Below are 21704 nucleotides of genomic sequence, written 5' to 3' on the forward strand. Positions count from 1 at the left end.
AAGCCATCTTCAGCCATGCATTCTTCAGCCATTTATGAGTATGCCCTTAATTTATCAGGTTTCCGTGCAGGAGACAATTCAGACACTTCAAGCAGAGTCGCTGTAAAAAAAATAAATGTAACATTCCAGTGGAACAAAAGTTATTTATTTGCAAAGCTCAAAACAAGGCTACATCAATATATCATTATTGCTAATAACTCCAGTAAAGATGGAAACCTGGAAAACAGAGTACATTTTTTAAATCACAAGTAATGAAATACACTATTCAGATATACTAGAGATGGGTGGATGAAACGCTTAACTAGAAATAAAAACTAGAATATTGTGACAATGATGAGTTTGTAGCTTATTTGCAACAAACACACGCAAGTACAGTATATATTTCATAAAGTACATCTGAACAAAAATTGGCAGACATACAGATTTTAAAGTTTTATTTCATAACGCACAGGCTTCTCAGACTTTTATTTATCAACTTTTAGATGAAAACCATGAATATCAGAAAGTTTTCCATGCCACCAGATATCACTGTTGCTTTTCAGCACACATTGAAAGAGCGCCTCACAGCTTCATAGGTTTCATCCGCCCATCACTAATATAGACCAAAGGTTTGTTATGAAATATCACAAAACAGAAATATTTGTATCAATAATTTCAAAATCCTCTACAGACACACATTACAGTGTGGGAAAATAACTCTACAGTGAATATTTACTTACAAAACATCTCATCCTATACATTTAAAAAAAACTCTTAAAGTGGCTGAAGGTAGATCAACGGACTCAGATAACCAGTGAAAGAGCAGGGCACAAATATACAGGATGCATTACAGAGGACATGAATATTTGTACACGTCTGAGCTTCTATCAGACAAAGATGCACATTAGGATGCGTCAGAACATCCGGAATTTCTCCCTTCAGGGATGAATAAAGTATATTCCATTCTATTCTATTCTATCAGAATGGTAGCAGAGGGTTATGTGCTTTGCAGCTTATGCTGTTTTTTTTTTAGCTTGTTAGCTTGTAACAGAGGCACAGTGGCTGACAACTACAATATCCATAATAATGTTAAAGAGTTTGGAAGTCTTGGGGGAAGAGTGGGGAAGCCAAAATTGCACACTTGTAATTTTTCTCGCCAGAAGTTTTATCATGCAAGTGCTACCTCTGGCACAAGTCCGCTCTCCCTAAAACAGAGATTAGATTAGATTTAGATTGCCATTGGCTGTGTTTGTAAATTTGTTTGACTACAACTTTCAAGTACGAATATAGCTTGCCTGAAGTGACAAACATAGGTACGAGTTAACAAACTTTAGGGATCTGGACATTAGAAAAACACACTTCTGATAAGAAGACACCTTCAAAATAGTAGGATTATTACAAGCAAAAATTATGACGACATGTCCTCTTCACAACCTATACATTTTCAAACTGACTTAAGCAACTTGTTTCATTTTTTCCTTAGGTTTTATTTTGTCTTTGCAGCACTCAAAGACCAGCCGATATAATGCATACACAGGTGCTGCTAGGCTGGGGACTCCTGCCAAAAGAAAGATGACTGCATTGATCCATGACGGGTAAGGTACTGATGCTAGAGTTGGAAACTCCTCCTGTAAAACAAGGACAGGGATATCTATAACCACTATTTGCTTAAATATTAACAGTCACAATGAAAAATGTTTGCCACACTGTTAATTTGTCTTACTTCTGAGAGATATGTGAAAACAAGGGACAACAATGTTTGATGGCATTGAATTCAGAGAGATAACTGCATTTCAAATGCACACAGATTGATTTGATGAACTTACAGACTCTGGATCCCAGACTAAGTAGGTGAGCTCCTCTTGACCTTGTGTAACCAGGTAGAAAACTAAAATGACCGCAACGATTAAAGGACTGGTGAATCTCCATGAAACCTGCCAGAAGATGGAGGGCTTATACCCTGTCATAAACTTGATGTCTTCATTGAACCTGCCACATAAAAGAATCTTGTTATGTTTCTTACAGGGACATCCTGATCAACATAGGGGGCAGAAAATAAACATTAATACATCTAATATGAGCTCTCCTCACAGAGCTTGAATCTGTCCACAAATAGAATAGAATAGAATGACAGATTTGGTTGAATTTTCTCCATGTATAACAGAGCTGCCTCTCTGAAAGTGTAGTCAGCAAGAATAGCTAACCAGATTGCAAAAAAAATACCCCCCCCCCCCCCCTCCCATCACCAATCCTACATGATGGACCAGACCATGACCAGACCATTTCCACACATGGACAAAGTGTGACTGTGGTTGTGCCAGGGTTGACCTCTAAAATCAAAAGGAGGCGCCATGGTTTTGCTCTGTCCAACAGTGGGCACATTGGCCCACCGGAAGCAAGTTTGAAGCTAGGGCAACCCAGAGCAGCTGGACTCAACTGGACTCAGTAGTCAGATCAGGAGATCAGGAGTACATTCATTGGGTATTTGGAAATCAGATGGATGGCATATGCCATGTTTGACGTCCAGGACAGTTCTGAAGTGTGAGGCGCTGACAAAATGCAATGCACATGCTTCCTGTAGGTTTTAAGGTTAGTCTCCATCAGCCCAGAACTAATTTAACCCCTCATCTTTTATAATACTGGTGGTAAACATAACTTTAAAAGACTTAATTTGGAGATATTATCATTGGATGGAATTGTTCCCATATAAATACTGCAGCACTAGTGCCCTCAACTCTCAGCAGGCAGTGAAAACCTCACTCTGTTTGCATGGCTGTCAGTGCAGGTGTTGGCGGATGAGACGTTGATTGCAATGAGCTTCATTTGCATTCAAAGGAGCATCAGAATAAAGAGTTACTATTTGTTGTTCCAGTTACATTTAACTCTCAGTGAGTGCTTTGTGAATTAGAATTAGTTTCCGTTTGTCTCATTGGCACAGGTCCAATGGGAGCAAAAGCCGTGCAATAATTTTGTGAGCCTGGCCCTCAGTTTCATAACTTATAGATATGTAAGCTCATTTGAAGAAATATTCAGTTGAATGTGAGCAACAACAGTGAAGTTAGCCATATGGAAGCAGCTCTAACTAATAATCACATTTAAACTAATTAAAAAAATTCTAAAACAAGGTTTCTGGAGAACTATTGATTAGTTAAGTATGACACTATGTATATTGAACGGGTTGTTAAAATGTGAAACTCTGACAGACTCCAACGTAAAGGAGAGGGGTCCAGTCTCACCATGAAGTGGCATCCCTGCTATAAAAACACGCTCACAATGTATACTTCGCCTTACTTACAACCTCCCATTGCACAGATTATCTGAACTCACTCACCTGTCTATGCCGTAGATATAAGCAACAGCTATCATCTCAATAAATCCAATTGTCAGAAGTGGAACAGATCCAGCAAAGTTGTCAAAGAGAGTAACCCAATAAATCCCTGAATTCTGCGCAAATATGAGGGAAAGGATGAAGGCCACAACACACGTTATTCCTGAAACACACAAGCATAAAAAAATTTGATTTTTGTAGACACAAAAATGATTTAACTACCATATCTTGCATGGTCTAAATATGCAGTATGCTAACTAAAAAGACAGATTACCAGTTACTACTTCTTGGGGCCATTTTTGGGGTAACAATTTCAGGTCCTTCAATGGAACCACCACTCCTTCAATGTTGCCAAACAGGCTTGAGATTCCCAAACAAAACAGCATGATGAAAAAGAGGACAGCCCAGATGGGAGAACCAGGCATCTTGGTGATGGCTTCTGTGAACACGATGAAGGCCAGACCTGTTCCCTCCACTCCCTGCAAAATATATGATTGAACAAATACAGGTTAGCAGTGATAACTAATATAAGTGATAGATAGTCATCAGCGTTGTCACCTCACTGAGAAGTTTCTGCATGTCACAGAGTCTGATGTCCAATCCAAGGACAACATCAGGAGAGGTGCTGTTGAAATAAGTAAAGGCTGCCTCGTAGTTGCTCGTGGTGATGCTGTCTTCAGGAAGCTCAAATGCATTTGATAACTTCATGATGTTGCTGAGGAGAAAACAAGACAGTATTTTGAAACACTCAGTACTCACTTTTTTTTTTATTTAACCTTTATTTAAGCAGGAAGTCCCATTGGCCTGGCCAAGGTAGCAGTTCCTCATTCAGCTCAAATTATTTTCATTAGAGTCCAAGTATGTTGTGTTTAATTAAAAAAATCCACTCACTCGCTGATGCAGTTGTCATATTTCTCTGTAGCCCTGAAGCCAATTATTGTGTAGGTGACAGTGGCAGCGTAAACTGAAGTGAAGCCAGTCACCGCCGTCAGAAAGACAGCATCTTTCACACAGTTGTTGCTTGTGAAGACAAAGAAAGAGAATAAACACACCATAAAAGAATCAGACCTCTATTACTATAAGGGTTTAATTGCTTAGTAAATGCTTCATGAATGTTTCTTACTGAACAGGGTTGTAGCTTGAGAAGGATATGAGGCCTCCCCATGCTAAACTAAAGGCATAAAACACTTGTGCACCTGCATCCAGCCACGTTGTTGGTTTTGTCAACTCTTCAATCTGCAAGAGGGAGGAACACATTCTGATGTGTTAATGATTTTGAAGTTACACAGATGTATTCGCATACAAAACTCCAAAAATGTCATGAGATTCTTAGGTGGGCTTATCCAGAATCCTTTGGCAAACAACTTTGGAAATCTTTAGGGGCAGAACATTTCTATACATTTTCAGGATTACATATGTGAAAGAGGCTTAAGAATGGGGTTCTTTTTCATCAAACATACATACATCTGGTGTAAAGAGGTGCTTTAGTCCACTTAAAGCACCTTTAAGAGTCAGCCCTCGGATCAGAAAGATGAACAGCACTATGTACGGGAGGATGGCTGTGATGTACACTGCCTGAGGTCATGACAAGAAATTAAAATCATCAAATGTTTTTAACAGTGGTGACTCAGGGATGCTAATAATTTGACCGGACTTGACAAACCTTGCCTGAGGTACTGATCCCCCTTATATAGCAGATACAGATAACTGACCAGGCAGCTACTAGGCAGACCACTATGGGCCAATGCATCCCACCAGAGTCAGATATGGAGGTAGAACTGTTCAGAGTTACTCTGTAATAGTAGTAATCCACTGTTGAGCTACGTTGACACTCTGGTACAAATCCTGGAGGGACATAAAGCAGTCATTTGCAAATCTTTCAATCATGGATGGAGTTTGGTTTGGTGCTTGAGTATTTCTGTGATAATTTACATTACCTGTCCCATTTTCATTAAGAGGACACTGGGCCCAAGGCAGCGGGCTTTGGAAGGAGTTGAAGAGATACCACATGATCCAGGCTATTAATGTGTTGTAGTACAGCCCAATCAATAAGGACACTAGCATGGATGCTATACCTGTGAAAGACAGAATAACAGACTTATCACATCCACAGGAAGCAAGATGTTTATTAACTGTGGCTGTGATGCCACATAAGGCTGGTGTCTTTTTAGTTGTTGCTTTTGGCAAATTAAGCTTGAACATAATGTTCTCACCTATGCCAGTTAAATAAGGGTTGATGGACCTCCAAACTCCGACACTGCCTTTCCTGAGACGTTGGCCAATCCCGAACTCCAGCAGCAAGAGGGGCATTCCTTCCAGCACCAGCAGGATCAAATATGGTATCAAAAAAGCACCTGGAATTTAGAAGATAAAAAGCCTTATCAGGCAAATATATTGTTTCATTTATGACAATACTGACCTTGCTGACAATTGAATTGCTTTGCAAGCAAATCAATGTGTAATCCCAGCAGTAAACCTGTCCCACATGTCCTTGCACAATTCATACTAATATTAATAGGTGTTAGTATATAATGACTCCTCCTGCTAGGCTGGTCTGTTTTCACCCTGCAGGTGGTTGGATGGGCTGTTTGTTATTTGCCACATGTGCTGAGCTTCCAGCGACATTAAGTTTTCCTTTAACTGAATTTCTGCTGGACTTACACTGTGTGCAATTCTCTGAGTATATCGTGTTCAATAGACAAAAAAAAACAACACTTCAGCACTGATTTAAAAAAGAATAAGAGATTCAGGTAGATAAGCCTTGGAACACCATCTCAGTTTACAGCATTTCAAGTGTTCCTACCTCACCTAAATGAACCTTTTTTTGAAAAGAAACATAAATTCATGCACATAGGATAGGGGGATTTTGAAAGAGAATGGCTTGCAGATTATTTATCTAATAATAGCCTTTTATTGTTTGTTTTAGCAAGGTTCATATCTGCCTCCCCAGGTTAGCTAGTCCTAGCTACCAAAACTACATTAGGGGCGGCTGTGGCTCAGTGGGTAGAGTCGGTCGTCTTACAATCGGAAGGTTGACAGTGCAATCCCAGCTCTGGCAGTCACATGTTGAAGTATCCTTTAGCAAGACACTGAACCCCAAATTGCTCCCGCTGTTGTTCAGCAGTGTGTGAATGTGTACAGCTAATACTGATGGTTCCTTACATTAGCATTAGCAGCCTCTACCATCAATGAGTGAATGGGTATGAATGGGTGAATGCAACGAGTAGTATGTAAAAGCGCTTTGAGTGGTCAGACAGACTAGAAAAGCACTATATAAGTACAAGTCCATTTACCAATAGTTTATCAAAAAGGCATTTAAGAATTGACAGACAGTAGGTCATATGATGTCTCTACCTTTTCATTTAGCTTACCTCCACCATGACTCTGACACAGGTAAGGGAATCGCCACACGTTGCCAATCCCAACGCAGAAGCCCACACAGGTGAGGATGTACTGGGCTTTGTTGTCCCACTTGGGCCTGTCTCCTGCTTCCTCCTTATCCATTCTCTCCAGATCATCCAAAGAAGGGATCCTATGATCCAGTCCTGGGTTGGGGATTACCAGTTTCATTGTTCCACTGCTGAAGCAGAGATGTTACACTATCTTTCTTTGAAGGCAAAGTGAAGGCTTAGTGTATGCACATGGCAGTGCCTTGACGAGTTTATGGTCCTTTTCTTTATCTAGTGCCGGGAAATGATAAGTCATTGCATACTCTGCACTATGTTTTCAGACAGGCATGCAGTCATAACATCTATCAAACTTTTCAAATAACAAACAGCAGCATTATAGAGAGCACAGTCACCTAAAGGCAAGAAAATGAAAGGTTTGAATCAACAGGTCCAAGGAGAAACTGATTTTTTGTCCATTTTGAAACTAACTCTCCCATGGAGTAGTCATATTATTGTATGACCCTAAGCCAGATAATGGGTTAGATAAACACTGCTGAGTGTTGTCAGTCATGATGACTATGAGATCACAGGTAGGCAACTGTTGAACAGAGGGTTCACAACTTTCTCTCCAAGCAGGGTTGTACCTAGAAAGCAAGATGGAACCTCGTAAAGGCCACTGGCTCCTAGGCAATCCAGATTTACGGTCTTACTTTACCCTTACTGTATATGCTAAGCTATCTGCGGCTTTGTTTAGTAATTTAGCACTGAAACACCATATCAGCTTAACTGATGAAGACCTTGAGGTGGGTCCTGCTATTATCTTATCTTGAGGCATTCATTACCTTGAAGAACTTATGTCAAATATATGACCTTATGTCAAATCTAGTCTTACACTTCTGCGCATTTTCAATTAATAAATCATCATGTTAAGTTGATTACAGTGCTTAGTATGATCACACATGAAAATATGAGGCAAAGTCATAACAACCTCCTCAAGACTTCCATGCCAACAACACTTGGATGGTTTGATGGGGGTTTGTATTGAAGAGGGAACAGAAAGGAACAAAATGCAGGCCAAAGGACAAGAACGACTGAGCACTGTAAAGTGACAACTAGGGGTCAGTGCAAAGACAGGGCAAGAACTCTGTACTGTATTCCTTGTTTGTGTATTTTCATCCATTTTGCTTAAGTCTAGAGTGTTTTCTGTTTTATTTTATTATTCTTGCTCCCTGTGTGTCTGGTTTAGATTTACCTCCTGAACTTGTGTGTTTCCCTCCATTTTGATTGAACCTCATAAGTGTCATCGGTGTCTTGTATCATACTTTATGTGTGTTTAGTCTCTAGCTGTATTCAAAACCGCCTGCTACATACTAACTACGAATATAGTATGCAGTATGTACTGCATACTGCGTTTCTTTAAAGTGCAAGTTATCTTTGCTCATCATTTATTATCTATGTATTATTATTAAATGTTTTTTTTTACTTTACTGAAGTTAGGAAAGGTGTACAGTCATGTTTCTAAAATTTGAGTGATCTCAAATGATCTCTGAGGTTAAACCCTATCTTTCTTTATCAGATATAATCAAGGTCCTGCATGCGACTATTACTTCAAGACTGTACCCCGGTATAGAATTATCATAGTTCACCCAAAACATACCAGAAAGAATATGGCAAACTGTGTTTTAGGTATTCCCAGTTATTTAAGTAACTTCATACAACTGAAAATGTCAGTTATATGTCTCCTTCTGCATAGTATCAATACTTCAGCAACCATTCAATCAATCAGATGTTTTTCTAAACAATACTAAAAGTATTCAGAAAGTGCTTCCCAAAGTGTGGACAAGGTACTACAGGTGGTTCTCAAGAGGTCCCAGGAAAGTCAAATTTGTGACCCTCCTGTACCACTGAGCATCTTTAAGTAAAGCCCATGGACTGCATATCTAGAACGTGTGGACAGCAGCTGTGGTTGTGCTTGAGGCATCCCATTCACTGACGTTATGATCTGTCGCTGCGAGGTCTCCCTCTCTTGGCCAATGTGCCTCCCTGCATTTTCTCCTTCTTTAAACACATCCTCTCTTTCATAAAACATTCTTTAAGGGTAGGTTTGACACATGCACACAAGTGATATCAAGAGCTGTTGTATTGCCACATTGTCTTTTGTGTCTTTTAGGAATGCTTATTTTTTCTTCCAGTTTTCAAAGAAGCAACTTCCTGCCTTTAGAGCTAGATTTCAGACAACACTTTAATGTCGTCCATTTTTTTAAAGTAAAATTGATGTGTGATTAAGCTGTAAAGACTTCTTTAGATGTCCAGCTATTGCAAGGCATTTTGCAATTTAGGCACTGTAAAGTTTAACTCAAACCAGACTTGACTGGGAAAAATATTGCAACAACTTGAAACCTGAATGGTAAACAGTGTGTTCTAGAGTTTCTTTATTTAGAAAGTTATACTATAACAACAAAACATATGAGCAGGCTCAATAGTCGTATTAGTAGTCTTTACGTACAATTTATTTATAAAGAAGCAACAATTTGTGCAAAACAAACATCAGCAGAAATACAAGTATTCATGAGAAATTAGTACCAAGCTTTGAAAATATGTTCATGGGTATATAAAAAGAAAAAAACCTTTGCATTTAAATAAGGACTTTTGAAACAATAAAAAATTAAAATACAAACGGTAATTTACCCAAAATATGGACATTTTAAAGACGTCTTAAGGAAAGTTGTCTTCTTTTTTTACATACTTATCAAAGACCAGCCTATATAATGCATATGCAGGCAATGCAAGGCTTGGGATCCCAGCCAAAATAAAGATGATCACATTTATCCATGCAGGGTAAGGAACTAATGCCAGGGTTGGGAAAGTATCCTGTGAATCACAAAAGAGTGTCATTAGATCCATCTGTATTGTTTTGTATATGAGACGGCTATCCAGTGGTGTGCTTTTGGTTATCTACTCACAAGTTGTTAATCACTGATCTCACAATGACAAGCACTTAGCGCATTTTAAAATGAGAGAAAAGCCAACATGATGAAAGGATGCTCAAGATGATTAAACAACAGATAATGGTTTGTTTACTTACAGACTCTGGATCCCAGACTAAGTAGGTGAGCTCATCTTGTCCTAGTGTGACCAGGTAGAAAACTAAAATAGCCAGAATGATTAAAGGAGTGATGAATCTCCATGAAATCCGCCAGTAGATGGAGGGCTTATATCCGATCATGAACTCTATGTCCTCATTCAACCTGCAACACAGTCAAAGTTTTAGTTTACAGCTGTCAAGAGTTGCTTCTGTTTAGTTTTTCATTTCTTTGTGTTGTAATCTGTCTTTAATTTCCTGTTTAATTTTGTAGATGTACCTTGTGTTTTTTTAATGTCTTGTTTCCTTCCTGTCTGTGGTAGTTATGAGTAATCCATGTCTTCCTTGTGTTGATTATTAGTGATGCATGGCTTGTGCTGTATTGCTTTTGTATATATTTCACTTGTGTTTCTTTGTCAAATGTATTCTGTTTCTTGTTTTATTTTGAAGTTATTGATCACTGAGTGTATGGTTTGGTTTTAGTTCCTGCTGTTGTGTTTCCCTTTATTTTGATTACTCTCATTAGTTACACCTCTCTCCTGTGTCCACACCTGTTGCTTGTTAGTGTCCTTAGACTCTGTTTTCCTTGTGTTGTTGGATAGTAAGGTCTTCTTGTGTTACTTGTTTTTACCTGCTTCCTGTGTTCTTTGTTATTACCTTTACTGTTTCCTGCAGTTCCTTTGTGTTTTCATTTGGACATTTTGGATTTTATTTTTCCTCGGTAATGTAGAGTTAACAATTGCTTTTGGTATTTCTTTAAAAAAATGTTTGGGGTCCTCCTCAATTCTTACCCATTGTGACAAATGAAGCTTCACGTTAGTTCATGCAAGACACACAATCTCAATGTCCTCCCTTAACCCTAAGACCTGCTCCCATCTTGACTTAATTGACATCACCTGTACAGTGATTGAGGGCAAGAGGCTGTAAGGGCTCAAAACTGTATAATTGGGAATGGGACAGCACTTCACGACTTCTCACATAACCTGCATGACATCACGTAGCTCACCTTAGCAGCATTAGGATTTTTTATTTTCCTCAAATTCAAGGCGCTTAAGGAACTGACTGACTGACCGCCATGTGATCCAGTCTCTTACCATACAGATTGCTTGACCACACAATTTAAAATATAGAAATACATAAATATATAAATTATACTGTTTATACACATGTATGTGAAAATAAATAGACTTTGGCTGATTAAGACTCTTTTCTACAATTATACTTACATGCAAACTTTTTTGTAAGGCCAACATTGGTTGTGAACACTTGTAGTCATGGATCTGAACCAGCTGTTAATCATGCCTCAAATGGTGTGACTGTGTTATTTATTTATTTGTCGTGTTTCGTGACTGTATTGTTCTTATTGTCTGTTGATTTTGTGAACAGACCCTTGTGGCACATGAGTTTCCACCATAGGGGATTAATAAAGTTCTCTAATGTAATCTAATGTAATGTAATCTAATGTAATGTAATCTACCTTTCATGCTTCTTGTTTACCATCTCTCTTTTTGTAAATTTTGCGGTGTTGTTCAGCCTTCCATGCTCACAGGCTTCCCCTGGGAATACCCCGTTTCACATCAGCTTTGAACCCTGGGTAATTCCCTTAGGCTAATTCTGTAAAAATGCCCACTTACAGAAAGGGGGCAGAAAAGGCTCAAAAAGTCTAAGAGAGATCCCTCATGCACTTGATGATTTGACAGTGGGACAGACCTAAGGCCTCATGGACTTCAAAAAGTCAGTGAGTGTGTGAGTGTGGACATTGAGATTGGGCCTTCTTCCCTCTTGCTAATCCTTACAACACCTTTGCTACCCACACTCTGCTGCTGTTGGTTAAACTTTGCCTCCTCCAACCCAGCCTCCTCCTGTTTAGTCCGTTTTACCCTTGTAAATGCACTGGAAAGCCAAAGCAGGCTGCTTGGCTAACCCGGGTAGCGCTAAACCAGAGCTTCTAGCACAATGCATAACGGTATTTCCATTCAGCAATAAATGGTTAAATCTATGAGAGTGTACTATTAATAATTCTTATCACCTTATTAGCAATGGACCTCTGAAATAAAACATTTATCATTGTTTAAGGTGAAAAAGATCAAAGTTGGTCTTGGTTAATAGAAAGATATGTTTTACCCTTTTGAATGAATTGTAATGTTAAGCTAAAAATGTGTTTTTTTTCTATAGCACTATAGAGGATATACATACATAGAAAACCCTGTTCAGCAAATATATTAGCTTTACAAACCTGTCCAAGCCATAGATGTAAATGACAGCTATCATCTCACAAAATCCAATGATGAGAAGTGGAACAGATCCGGCATAGTTGTCAAAGAGAGTTACCCAGTAAAACCCTGAATTCTGCGCGAACAGGAGGGAGATGATGAAGGCAACAAAACATGTTACTCCTGAAACACACATGCGCAAAAACAATTCAGGTTGCATAATAAAGAAAAATCCTATAACCATTTTTTGTGATTAAAAGCTAATATGTAGATCTGTTTCACCATAAAAAAGACTACCTGTTATTGCTTCTTGGGGCCATTTCTTAGGGAAAACATTCAGGTCTTTCAGAGGGACCACCACTCCTTCAAAGGTCCCAAACTGGCTAGACATTCCCAAGCAGACAAGCATCACAAAAAATAGGATAGACCAGGCAGGGGATCCGGGCATCTTGGTGATTGCCTCTGTGAAGACGATGAAGGCCAAACCTGTTCCCTCCACTCCCTGCACAAACGCACAAACTGTTGTTGTTATGCAAGTAGAAGATAAAATAATAGCAACATGAACAGTCAATACATCAATACAGTCACCTCACTGAGATGTTTCTGCAAGTCACAGAGTTTAATGCCCAATCCAAATATAATATCAGGAGAGGTACTGTTGAGGTGAGTAAAGGCTGCCTCGTAGTTGCTTGGAGTGATGCTGTCCTCAGGAAGCCCAAATGCATCTAATAATGTCATGATGTTACTGTGGACAAAATATGTTACTTATTAATAACTGAACACAGAACAAAATGCAGGTGGATAAGAAAACTTAATATAAGTAAATTAATTGTCTTTATTCCTCATGGACAGCATTGGGGGCGCCACTAGAGTTTGAACCTATGAACCTAAAACTTAATATAAGTCTCTTAAATCATGGATAGGAGGGCATATAGATTCATCAGTAGTTAGTCAGAGGGGTTCTCCTTTGTTAATGTTTTAATTGCAGATTGTGGCTTTCAAATGTTCTTTAAAATATGAAGATAGTGTACATTTGCTGTGTATTTGTTAGAATAAAGAGGTAAAACCAGACCTTTTGAATACTCACTTGCTAATACAGTTGTCATATCTCTCTGTGGCCCTGAAGCCAATGATGGTGTAGGTGACCATGGCAGCATAGACTGAAGTCAAGCCAGTTACTACTGTCAGGATCACAGCATCATGCATACAGTTGTTGCTTGGTAAAGGACAAGAAAAACAAAAGTAAAGGACACACCATATATTTGATAGATATTTGATATTAAGCAAAATATGTCTTGAACTGCTTTGTAGCTATGAAATGCAAGGGGGCATGTGTAAATGTTTCTTACTGAACAGGGTTGTAGCTTGAGAAGGAGATGAGGCCTCCCCATGCTAAACCAAAGGCATAAAACACTTGGGCGCCTGCATTCAGCCAAGTTGTCGGTTTGGTCAACATATGCACCTGCAAGAGAGAGGACTATGTTGTAATGTCTCTGTGTTTCTGAGATGTATCAGGTCTTTAAGGGTTCAAATTCAAAACGTACATCTGGAGTAAAGAGATGCCGTAGTCCACTTAAAGCGCCTTTAAGAGTCAGCCCTCGGATCAGGAAGATTAACAGCACTATGTACGGCAGGATGGCCGTGACGTATGCTGCCTGGGATCATGACAAGAATTGAAAATCATGAAACAGTAAGATATTACAAACTATTGCAAGCTTTTGCAAACGTTTGACAAACCTTGCCTGAGGTACTGATCCCACGGATGTAGCAGATACAGATGACTGACCAGGCAGCTAGCAAGCAGACCACTATGGGCCAATGAATCCCACCAGAGTCATCTATAGAGGGCGAGGTATTCAGAGTCACTCTGTAAAAGTAGTAATCCATTGTTGAGCTCCTCTGGCACTCTGATACAAAGCCTGGAGGGGCAAATAACAGTCCTCTGTAAATGTTTTATCCATGAATGGCATTTTAAGGGTTAAAGTGCTTAAGTGTCTTTGTATATATTTACAAGTACCTGTCCTATTGTCATTGAGAGGACACTGGGCCCAAGGCAGCGGGCTTTGGAAGGAATTGAAGAGATACCACAGGATCCAGGCTATTAATGTGTTGTAGTACAATCCAATCAGTAATGACACCAGCATAGAGCCTATACCTGAGAAGGAAAGACATGAACACATATGTTAATAATTCAACATAGAGTATGGTCTAGGCAAGGCAAGGCAAGGCAAGGCAAGGCAGCTTTATTTGTATAGCGCATTTCATACACAAGGGCAACTCAATGTGCTTTACATTAACACATTAAAAGCATTGGAGACATTCAGACAAGCATAAAAGAACATAATTAAAATGACAAATATGATAAAACAGAAAAGAAAAGGAAAATTAGAAATATATTAAAAATTACATTAAAATTTTAATTTAAAGTGGGTTAAAATAATCTAAGATAGGAAGGCAGAGGTAAATAAAAAAGTCTTAATCTTTGATTTAAAAGAGGTGAGAGTTTGAGCAGACCTACAGCTTTCAGGGAGCTTGTTCCAGATATGTGGTGCATAATGACTAAACGCTGCTTCACCATGTTTCGTTCTGACTCTAGGAACTGAAAGCAGACCAGTACCTGATGACCTCAGAGGTCGAGGTGGTTCATAAAGTAGTAGCAGATCAGCAATGTATTTTGGGCCTAAACCATTCAGTGCTTTATAAACCATCAGCAGGATTTTAAAGTCTATTCTCTGACAGACAGGAAGCCAGTGTAGAGATCTAAGAACTGGAGTAATGTGGTCTACTTTTTTGGTCCTTGTTAGGACTCGAGCAGCAGCATTCTGTATGAGCTGCAGCCGTCTGATGGACTTTTTAGGGAGTCCTGTAAAGACCCCGTTACAGTAGTCTAGTCTGCTAAAGATAAATGCATGGACGAGTTTTTCTGCATCCTGCTGAGACATAAGTCCTTTAATCCTTGATATATTCTTAAGGTGATAGTAGGCTGACTTTGTAATTGTCTTAATGTGGCTGCTGAAATTAAGGTCTGAGTCTATGACTACACCAAGGTTTCTGGCTTGGTTTGAACATTTCATCATTGCAGATTGGAGCTGAGCAGTAACCTTTAACCTTTCTTCCTTGGCTCCAAAAACAATCATTTCAGTTTTTTCTTTGTTTAACTGAAGAAAGTTCTGGCTCGTCCAGTCATTGATTTGTTCAATGCATTTACTCAGTGTTTGTATGGGACTATAATCCCCTGGTGATATGGTGATGTAAATGTGTGTGTCATCTGCATAGCTATGGTATTTTATTTGGTTGTTTCTTATTATCTGACCTAAGGGGAGCATGTAGATGTTGAATAGTAGAGGCCCCAGAATGGATCCTTGAGGTACTCCACATACGATTTTCATCCGCTCAGATGTGTATTTACCTATAGACACAAAATAGTCCCGGTCATTTAAATAGGACTTAAGCCAATTTAGTACTGCACCAGAGATTCCCACCCAGTTTTCAAGTCTGTCCAGTAGTATCTTGTGGTCAACTGTGTCAAAAGCAGCACTGAGATCAAGTGATACCAAAACTGAGATTTTGCCGTTGTCTGTGTTTAAATGAATATCATTGAGGACCTTGACTAGAGCGGTCTCTGTGCTGTGATGTGATCGGAATCCTGATTGGAAGACATCAAAACAGTCATTTATCATTAGATAATTGTTCAGTTGTTGAAAAACAGCTTTTTCAATAATTTTACTTAAAAAAGGGAGGTTTGATATCGGCCTATAGTTGTTCATTTCTGATGCATCTAAATTGTTCTTCTTCAGGAGGGGTTTAATTACTGCTGTTTTCATGGCCTGGGGGAAGACACCTGTAAGAAGAGACATGTTGACAATTTGAAGCAGATCCGAGGTCATGCAGTCTGAAACCTTTTTGAAAAATGGTGATGGTAGAATGTCAAGGCAGCAGGATGAGGATTTCAAATGCTGTATTATATCTTGTAGGTTTTTGTAATTTATTGGATTAAATTGTGTCATAGTGATTGAGTTGTTTTTTGGTGGACACACAGATAACACATTCCCAGTACCTCGTACAGTAGTGCTGACTGCTTGTCTGATTTTCTGAATTTTGGCGGTGAAGAAGAATGCAAATTCATTGCAGGCCTTGGTAGATAAGTGTTCAGAGGCCACTGGCACAGGGGGGTTTGTTAGCCTGTCGACTGTAGCAAACAGGGCGCGTGCATTATCTTTGTTTTTGGAGATAATGTCTGAGAAGAAGGTCTGCCTTGACTTTTTCAGTTCTAGATTAAACATGTGAAGTCTTTCTTTATAAATGTCATAATGAACCTGAAGCTTTGTTTTACGCCACCTGCGCTCAGCTTTTCGACATTCCTTTTTTTCATGTTTGACCTGCATGGTATTCCTCCAAGGCGATTTTTTCTTATTGGAGACCACTTTTAATTTAGTTGGTGCAATGGAATCAATAATGTTTGTAATTTTTAAAGTGAAATCTTCTACAAGTTCATTTGCAGAGAACCTAGAGAGGGGGGTTATGGAAGAGAAAGCCTGAATAAATATATCACTGGCACTTTCAGTAATGTAACGTTTTGAGATAACCTCAGTTTGAACATTAGTGTTCACAGATAAATCACTTTCAAAGAAAACACAGCAGTGATCAGAGAGAGCAACATCAGATACCAGAACCTTGGAAATGTTTAGACCCTTGGAGATAACCAAGTCTAGGATGTGGCCCCTGTTGTGTGTGGGCTGCGTCACATGCTGAGTGAGTCCAAAGTTGTCAAGGACATAACACAGTTCTTCAGTCACTCTGTCCTCAGGTTTGTCAACATGGATGTTAAAATCACCAACAATTAAAACAGAATCAAAGTCAGTGCAGATAAGAGACAGTAGTTCAACAAGGTTATCAAAGAAATCAGTACAGTATTTAGGTGGTCTGTAAATATTAAGAAATATAGACCGAGAGGATGTATTTAACTGAAGAGCCACATATTCAAAAGAAGTGAAATTTCCATAAAACACCTGCTTGCATTTGAATAACTCATTAAAAATTATACTAACACCTCCTCCTTTTTTATGCGTTCTAGTCTCACTCACAAAAGAGAAGTTTGGAGGGCATGATTCAATGTGTACAGCTGCACTGTTATCTTGGTCTAACCAAGTCTCTGTTAAAAACATAAAATTAAGATTGTGTTTAATAATAAAATCATTTATTAAAAAAGATTTGCCTCCCAGAGACCTGATATTTAATAAAGCTAAGTTTAGTGAGTTAAAACCAGTTGTGTTATTTTTTACAGCTGTTTGTGGCTGACGAGGAAGTGGAGCTAAATTTAATAAGTTGGCAGATTTAGTCGAGTATCTTCTGTTTCTTAGCAGATTTACCCTTTTTCTATTTCCTGCCAACAGAGGAATTGAGGAGGCTACCTGAATTCCACAGGGCCCCGGCTTTTCCTGGTTGAAAACATTAATGATATCAGCTTTGAAGCCTGGACCCGGCCCATCTAGACCTGCTATATTTGCAAAAGCGTCTTGAGATACTGTTTGTTGTGATTTGGCGCTTTATAAATGAAGACAATGATTGACATATTCAGCTCATTGGTTGCCAAATATTTATTTACAGCTTTTTGTAGCTGGGTGTGAATTGTTCTTTTAGCCTCTAAATTTGAGTGAAACTGCACAAGAGTGTAATTTTCTTACCAATACCAGTCAAATAAGGGTTGATAGCCCTCCAAACTCCAACACTGCCTTTCCTCAGACGCTGCCCAATGGCAAACTCCATCAGCAAGAGAGGCATTCCTTCCAGCACCAGCAGGATCAAGTAGAGGATCATAAACGCACCTGAAAATTAATGACCAGCAGCATGATTTAACCTAAAAAATGTTAAAATAAAGGGTAATACAAAATGTTGAGTATAATGTTTGGTTAGAGCTTCAACGCAGTAAACGCCCTCCCTGGTAACAATGAATAATTATACTAATCAAGCTTTTCAACATCACTATTATTAGACTGTCAAGTGCAAACACACTGCAATGGCCCATGAGACAAAATAACATAAATATAAAATTGCACTGTGCATTTAAAAGACAGTGAGGAGTGACATGATTTGAGTTGGAAACTCTATTTATTATTGTTATTTATATTGCCCCTCCAAACCATTTATACAGAAGCTCCAAAAAAGCTGGACAGACCTGAAGTCCCTATATTGCCAGCTGGTGGAAGAGCCTTTGCTTAAATGCTTGAATCAATAATTTATGGTCTGGGCCAGATGCCAACTGCAGAGGCAACTACTGCCACCCTTGGTGTGTCAAGGGTGAGGTATTCAGACCTGAAGCTTGCTATTAAAGACCACAGTATTGCATTACAGATGACTTTCTAGTGATGTGTTATAGTACAGGCATTGCAATCTTCCGGCATGAATGCTACCATCAAAAACCTAAGTGATGCATTTCTGCAGGCATTTGCCAGTGTTATTACGGATCATAGCAGACTAATGTCAGTGCTTACCCTGACTAATCCCAAGGTATTGCTGTCACAGTCTCCACTTTCAGAGCCAGACCATGCTTTCCAAAAAAGCTGGAGGTTGAAGTGCAACCTTCTCAAATTATTGGGGCATGACATCAGAGATATGAATTCTGCCTCTGGTCCTACTGTGGCCACTTTAGGCTTGGAAAAATGGCCTCCATTTAGATCCAAGATCTCACTGATCCAATGTTTCTTGCCAGGGTTGGTGTTAGATCAGCAGCACAAAGTGGTCGAAGGGTTTATGATAGATGAAATAGCACATACACATTCACAGAGTACATGTGACTCATCAAGGGGTTACCAGATTGAGTCTGCCTGCAGTGCAGCTCCTCGTCTGGCTTTTCTAGCCATGTACCTGACACTGGCACTGCACTCTTTTAATGGGTCATTCCTCACCTCCGACCATTTCTTTATGGCTGTCTTTGTCGACTCTTTTGACAATACTCATCAGCAGCACACGTTTGTATGCCGCATTATCACACTAGTGTATGGATAAAGATCACTAATGATTAACCTAAACTGGAAGTGCAACAATCAACTGTACAACACTGTTGAAACAATGTTATGGGAAGATTTACACTGAACATTAGATGCTGACCTCTTTAATTGCATTTAAAGGAGCAACGCCCTGAAAGACTTGTCTCTCTGTCTCTCTCGGATCGCCTAGAGAACAGACACTATTTACAACATACAGTGTTAGAGAGCGAAGGGAAATTGTTTACTTGCTGATCGAAATCACTATCAGGTGCACTAGTTTTTTAACTCCACAAAGCCATTATGCAATGCCACATCTGCTCAGAATGCAAAACTGTGTTCAGTCCTATGTGTATCTATCCAATTTCTACTACTCCTAAGCATTTAGAAGATTGCATAACATCTAGTTAAAGGTATCTGCTGATGTAACTCTTTCATTAGCATTAGAAAGCTGTCCCACTGTATATAACTCAGATTTCAAATACACTTAACACCAGTTAAAAATATGCCTCCTTCCTGGACAATGATATTTCAAACAAAGGAAAGTATAAAACACATTAACAACACCATAATCTTTCAAACAATTATCCAATAATTGTCTTTGAATGAACAGATTGATCTAAACATCTTCCTCTACTAAAAAGGGTAAAAAATATAACACTGTCAGTTTTTCTCAGGATGATGAAAGGCTTGAAAATCCACTTGAAAATTTACAACTAAGCCATAAGATAACTCTATACACTCTCCATCCTTGCTTACCTCCTCCATTACTTTGGCACAAGTAAGGGAATCTCCACACATTGCTAATCCCAATGCAGAAGCCCACACAGGATAGAATATACTGGGCTTTGTTGTCCCACTTGGGCCTCTCCCCGGCACCTTCCTTTTCTTTTTGTTTCAGGTCTTCATAGGATGGTATCCTATCATCTAGTCCTGGGTTAGGCAGTAACAGTTTCATGTTGCTCCGGGAAGCCAAGTGAAGGCTTGCTCTTTCACCTGGCAATGTTAAAACAAGTTTATGATGTTGTGCATTATCTGATGTAGGCGACAGATTAGCACGTGCATACTCTGCACTCATGTTTTTATATTCTCATTTGGTCAATCAATTTAATCAAACATTAATCTTACTAACAATGCTATGCTGGTGTAACTGTTAACTTGGGGCAAGAAGCTTCCAGGTTTCATTCAGGCCACTACTTCAGCCATGCAATTTTCCACAGTGATAAAATCACTCATATAGCTGTTTTAGTTACTTTCCTTTGAAGAGAAAAAGCCCCCTTTCCAAAAATAGACTGATGAGAAGAAATTAATGTGTGTTCCAGTGTCTCAGACTCAGGTTGATATGAGACTTTGCATACAGTTTTTTTTTTATCTAGTCCACATTCATTGTCCATGGAGGAGGATAGGAGACAAGATTTCTGACTTTAAAAAAAGATTTTTCAAGTACCTTTACTTGTTTTTAAAGCTCTTAACAGCCTTGTTCCTCTGTACATCACAGATCTCCTGTCATTTTATTTGTATGTTCCACTGCGATCACTGAGGTCCTCCAATGCTTCCCATTTAAATGTTCCTTATGTGTCACAAGCAACGGCCAGAGAACTTTCTGTTTTTATGCACCAAAACTGTGGAACTTTCTGCCTATGTACATTAAGACGGCTGTCGTATAATTTTCATAGTCTTATATATATGTTTTTTAAGAATGTTTAACTTTTGTATCTTTCCAGTCTAAATCTCAGGGAAAGAGTAACTTCCTTCCAATGTCAGCCGAGGCTACTGGGTGATAGGCGAGACAGGGTCACTGTAGTAATCAAGGTCTTTCTCCCTGCTCCTGTCTTTATCTGTATGTTGTGACTGACTTAGTGTCTCCAGACTAGAGCACCACTCTTCTTCCCAATTGTTTTGTTTACTATTGTCCAAATATGGGTATCTAGCTTTGGTGTCGTCTTTGGGGATAAAGTACCACCATAGACTGTAAATAAAATGGACAGCGAACGGTTTTGAAGCCAAAAAACCCCGTCCCTGAACGTTGCCATCTTGTACATTTTTCTGCAGCCCGAGTCTGCGCAGTAGAGAATTTCTGTCTTGCCACGGTAATTTCTGTGTTGCCACAGTAACGAGCTCCGCCCTATAGCGTAGCGTCATGAGATCCTATGGAATTTCCCTCTACAGCAGCTGTCAATCAAAGTCAATCCTGAAGTAAAACCCTGATTTTTAACCTCTAATTTACTAACGAAAAATACATTTTTCAGAAAAAAAGAGGCCTTGAACACAAAGCAGGCAAACATAACTACATATCACCTCACATACAGGATGTAAGAAACATTCGTACGACGTGTATTTATTTTTTAAAGCTTGACCGCAGCCCCATTCAAATGAATGGGGGAGACAGAGTTTTTTACCTATACTGCAGCCAGCCAACAGGGCGAGGAGTTTTTGTGGAAGCTTAACTTCCTGCCGAGCGAGCTGGACCCCTGAGTACCACGCCTGAGGAATTGTCTGGCAGATCTGACTTGGCATTGCACTGCACTCTCCTGCCTGTGTACTGTTGTTATTTCCCCTTGGCCAAGTTCTAAATAAACTATTTCAACGTAAGCCGTCTGAGTCTTCTGTGTCCAGTGTCCAGTTTATTGACGAATTCCACCACAACGGCAGCTCTCTAGGTGTTTTTAAAAGAAACCTAAGATCACCTTTTTAATCTGGCTTTTCATTTTGAGTCATTTATTTTTAAAC

At 39.2% G+C, this 21704-nt stretch overlaps 2 protein-coding genes across 2 annotated transcripts; both read right to left on the minus strand.

The window, feature by feature from the left end:
- Positions 1-370: 370 nt before the first annotated feature.
- LOC117828082 (sodium-dependent neutral amino acid transporter B(0)AT1-like) lies at positions 371-6877 on the minus strand. Its single transcript, XM_034705067.1, has 12 exons — positions 6679-6877; positions 5521-5661; positions 5245-5382; positions 4971-5152; positions 4772-4882; positions 4431-4543; positions 4199-4327; positions 3866-4022; positions 3582-3786; positions 3311-3470; positions 1806-1968; positions 371-1607 (listed from the first exon to the last, which is right to left on the minus strand). Exons 1-12 carry the CDS (start codon positions 6875-6877, stop codon positions 1434-1436), a joined length of 1872 nt encoding a protein of 623 aa, XP_034560958.1. The 3' UTR covers positions 371-1433.
- Positions 6878-9172: 2295 nt separating this feature from the next.
- Positions 9173-21448, minus strand: LOC117828048 (sodium-dependent neutral amino acid transporter B(0)AT1-like). Its single transcript, XM_034705022.1, has 13 exons — positions 21374-21448; positions 19734-19970; positions 17676-17816; positions 14009-14146; positions 13729-13910; positions 13536-13646; positions 13341-13453; positions 13079-13207; positions 12580-12736; positions 12289-12493; positions 12015-12174; positions 9782-9944; positions 9173-9567 (listed from the first exon to the last, which is right to left on the minus strand). Exons 2-13 carry the CDS (start codon positions 19930-19932, stop codon positions 9412-9414), a joined length of 1854 nt encoding a protein of 617 aa, XP_034560913.1. The 5' UTR covers positions 19933-19970; positions 21374-21448; the 3' UTR covers positions 9173-9411.
- Between the last annotated feature and the right edge of the window lie 256 nt (positions 21449-21704).

Source organism: Notolabrus celidotus, chromosome 16 (genome assembly GCF_009762535.1).
Source record: "Notolabrus celidotus isolate fNotCel1 chromosome 16, fNotCel1.pri, whole genome shotgun sequence".
NCBI classification, from domain to species: domain Eukaryota; kingdom Metazoa; phylum Chordata; class Actinopteri; order Labriformes; family Labridae; genus Notolabrus; species Notolabrus celidotus.

Bases quoted from the DNA above. Each gene is read 5' to 3' on its own strand.
- LOC117828048 (XM_034705022.1), bottom strand. From the start codon at position 19,932: ATGAAACTGTTACTGCCTAACCCAGGACTAGATGATAGGATACCATCC. The intron at 17,817-19,733 runs GTAAGCAAGGAT...ATTAATTTTCAG, and splicing joins GTGCCAAAGTAATGGAGGAG to GTGCGTTTATGATCCTCTAC. The intron at 9,568-9,781 runs GTAAGTAAACAA...TGTGATTCACAG, and splicing joins TAGTCTGGGATCCAGAGTCT to GATACTTTCCCAACCCTGGC.
- LOC117828082 (XM_034705067.1), bottom strand. From the start codon at position 6,877: ATGAAACTGGTAATCCCCAACCCAGGACTGGATCATAGGATCCCTTCT. The intron at 5,662-6,678 runs GTAAGCTAAATG...TCTAAATTCCAG, and splicing joins GTGTCAGAGTCATGGTGGAG to GTGCTTTTTTGATACCATAT. The intron at 4,328-4,430 runs GTAAGAAACATT...TGTCTTCACAAG, and splicing joins TCAAGCTACAACCCTGTTCA to CAACAACTGTGTGAAAGATG.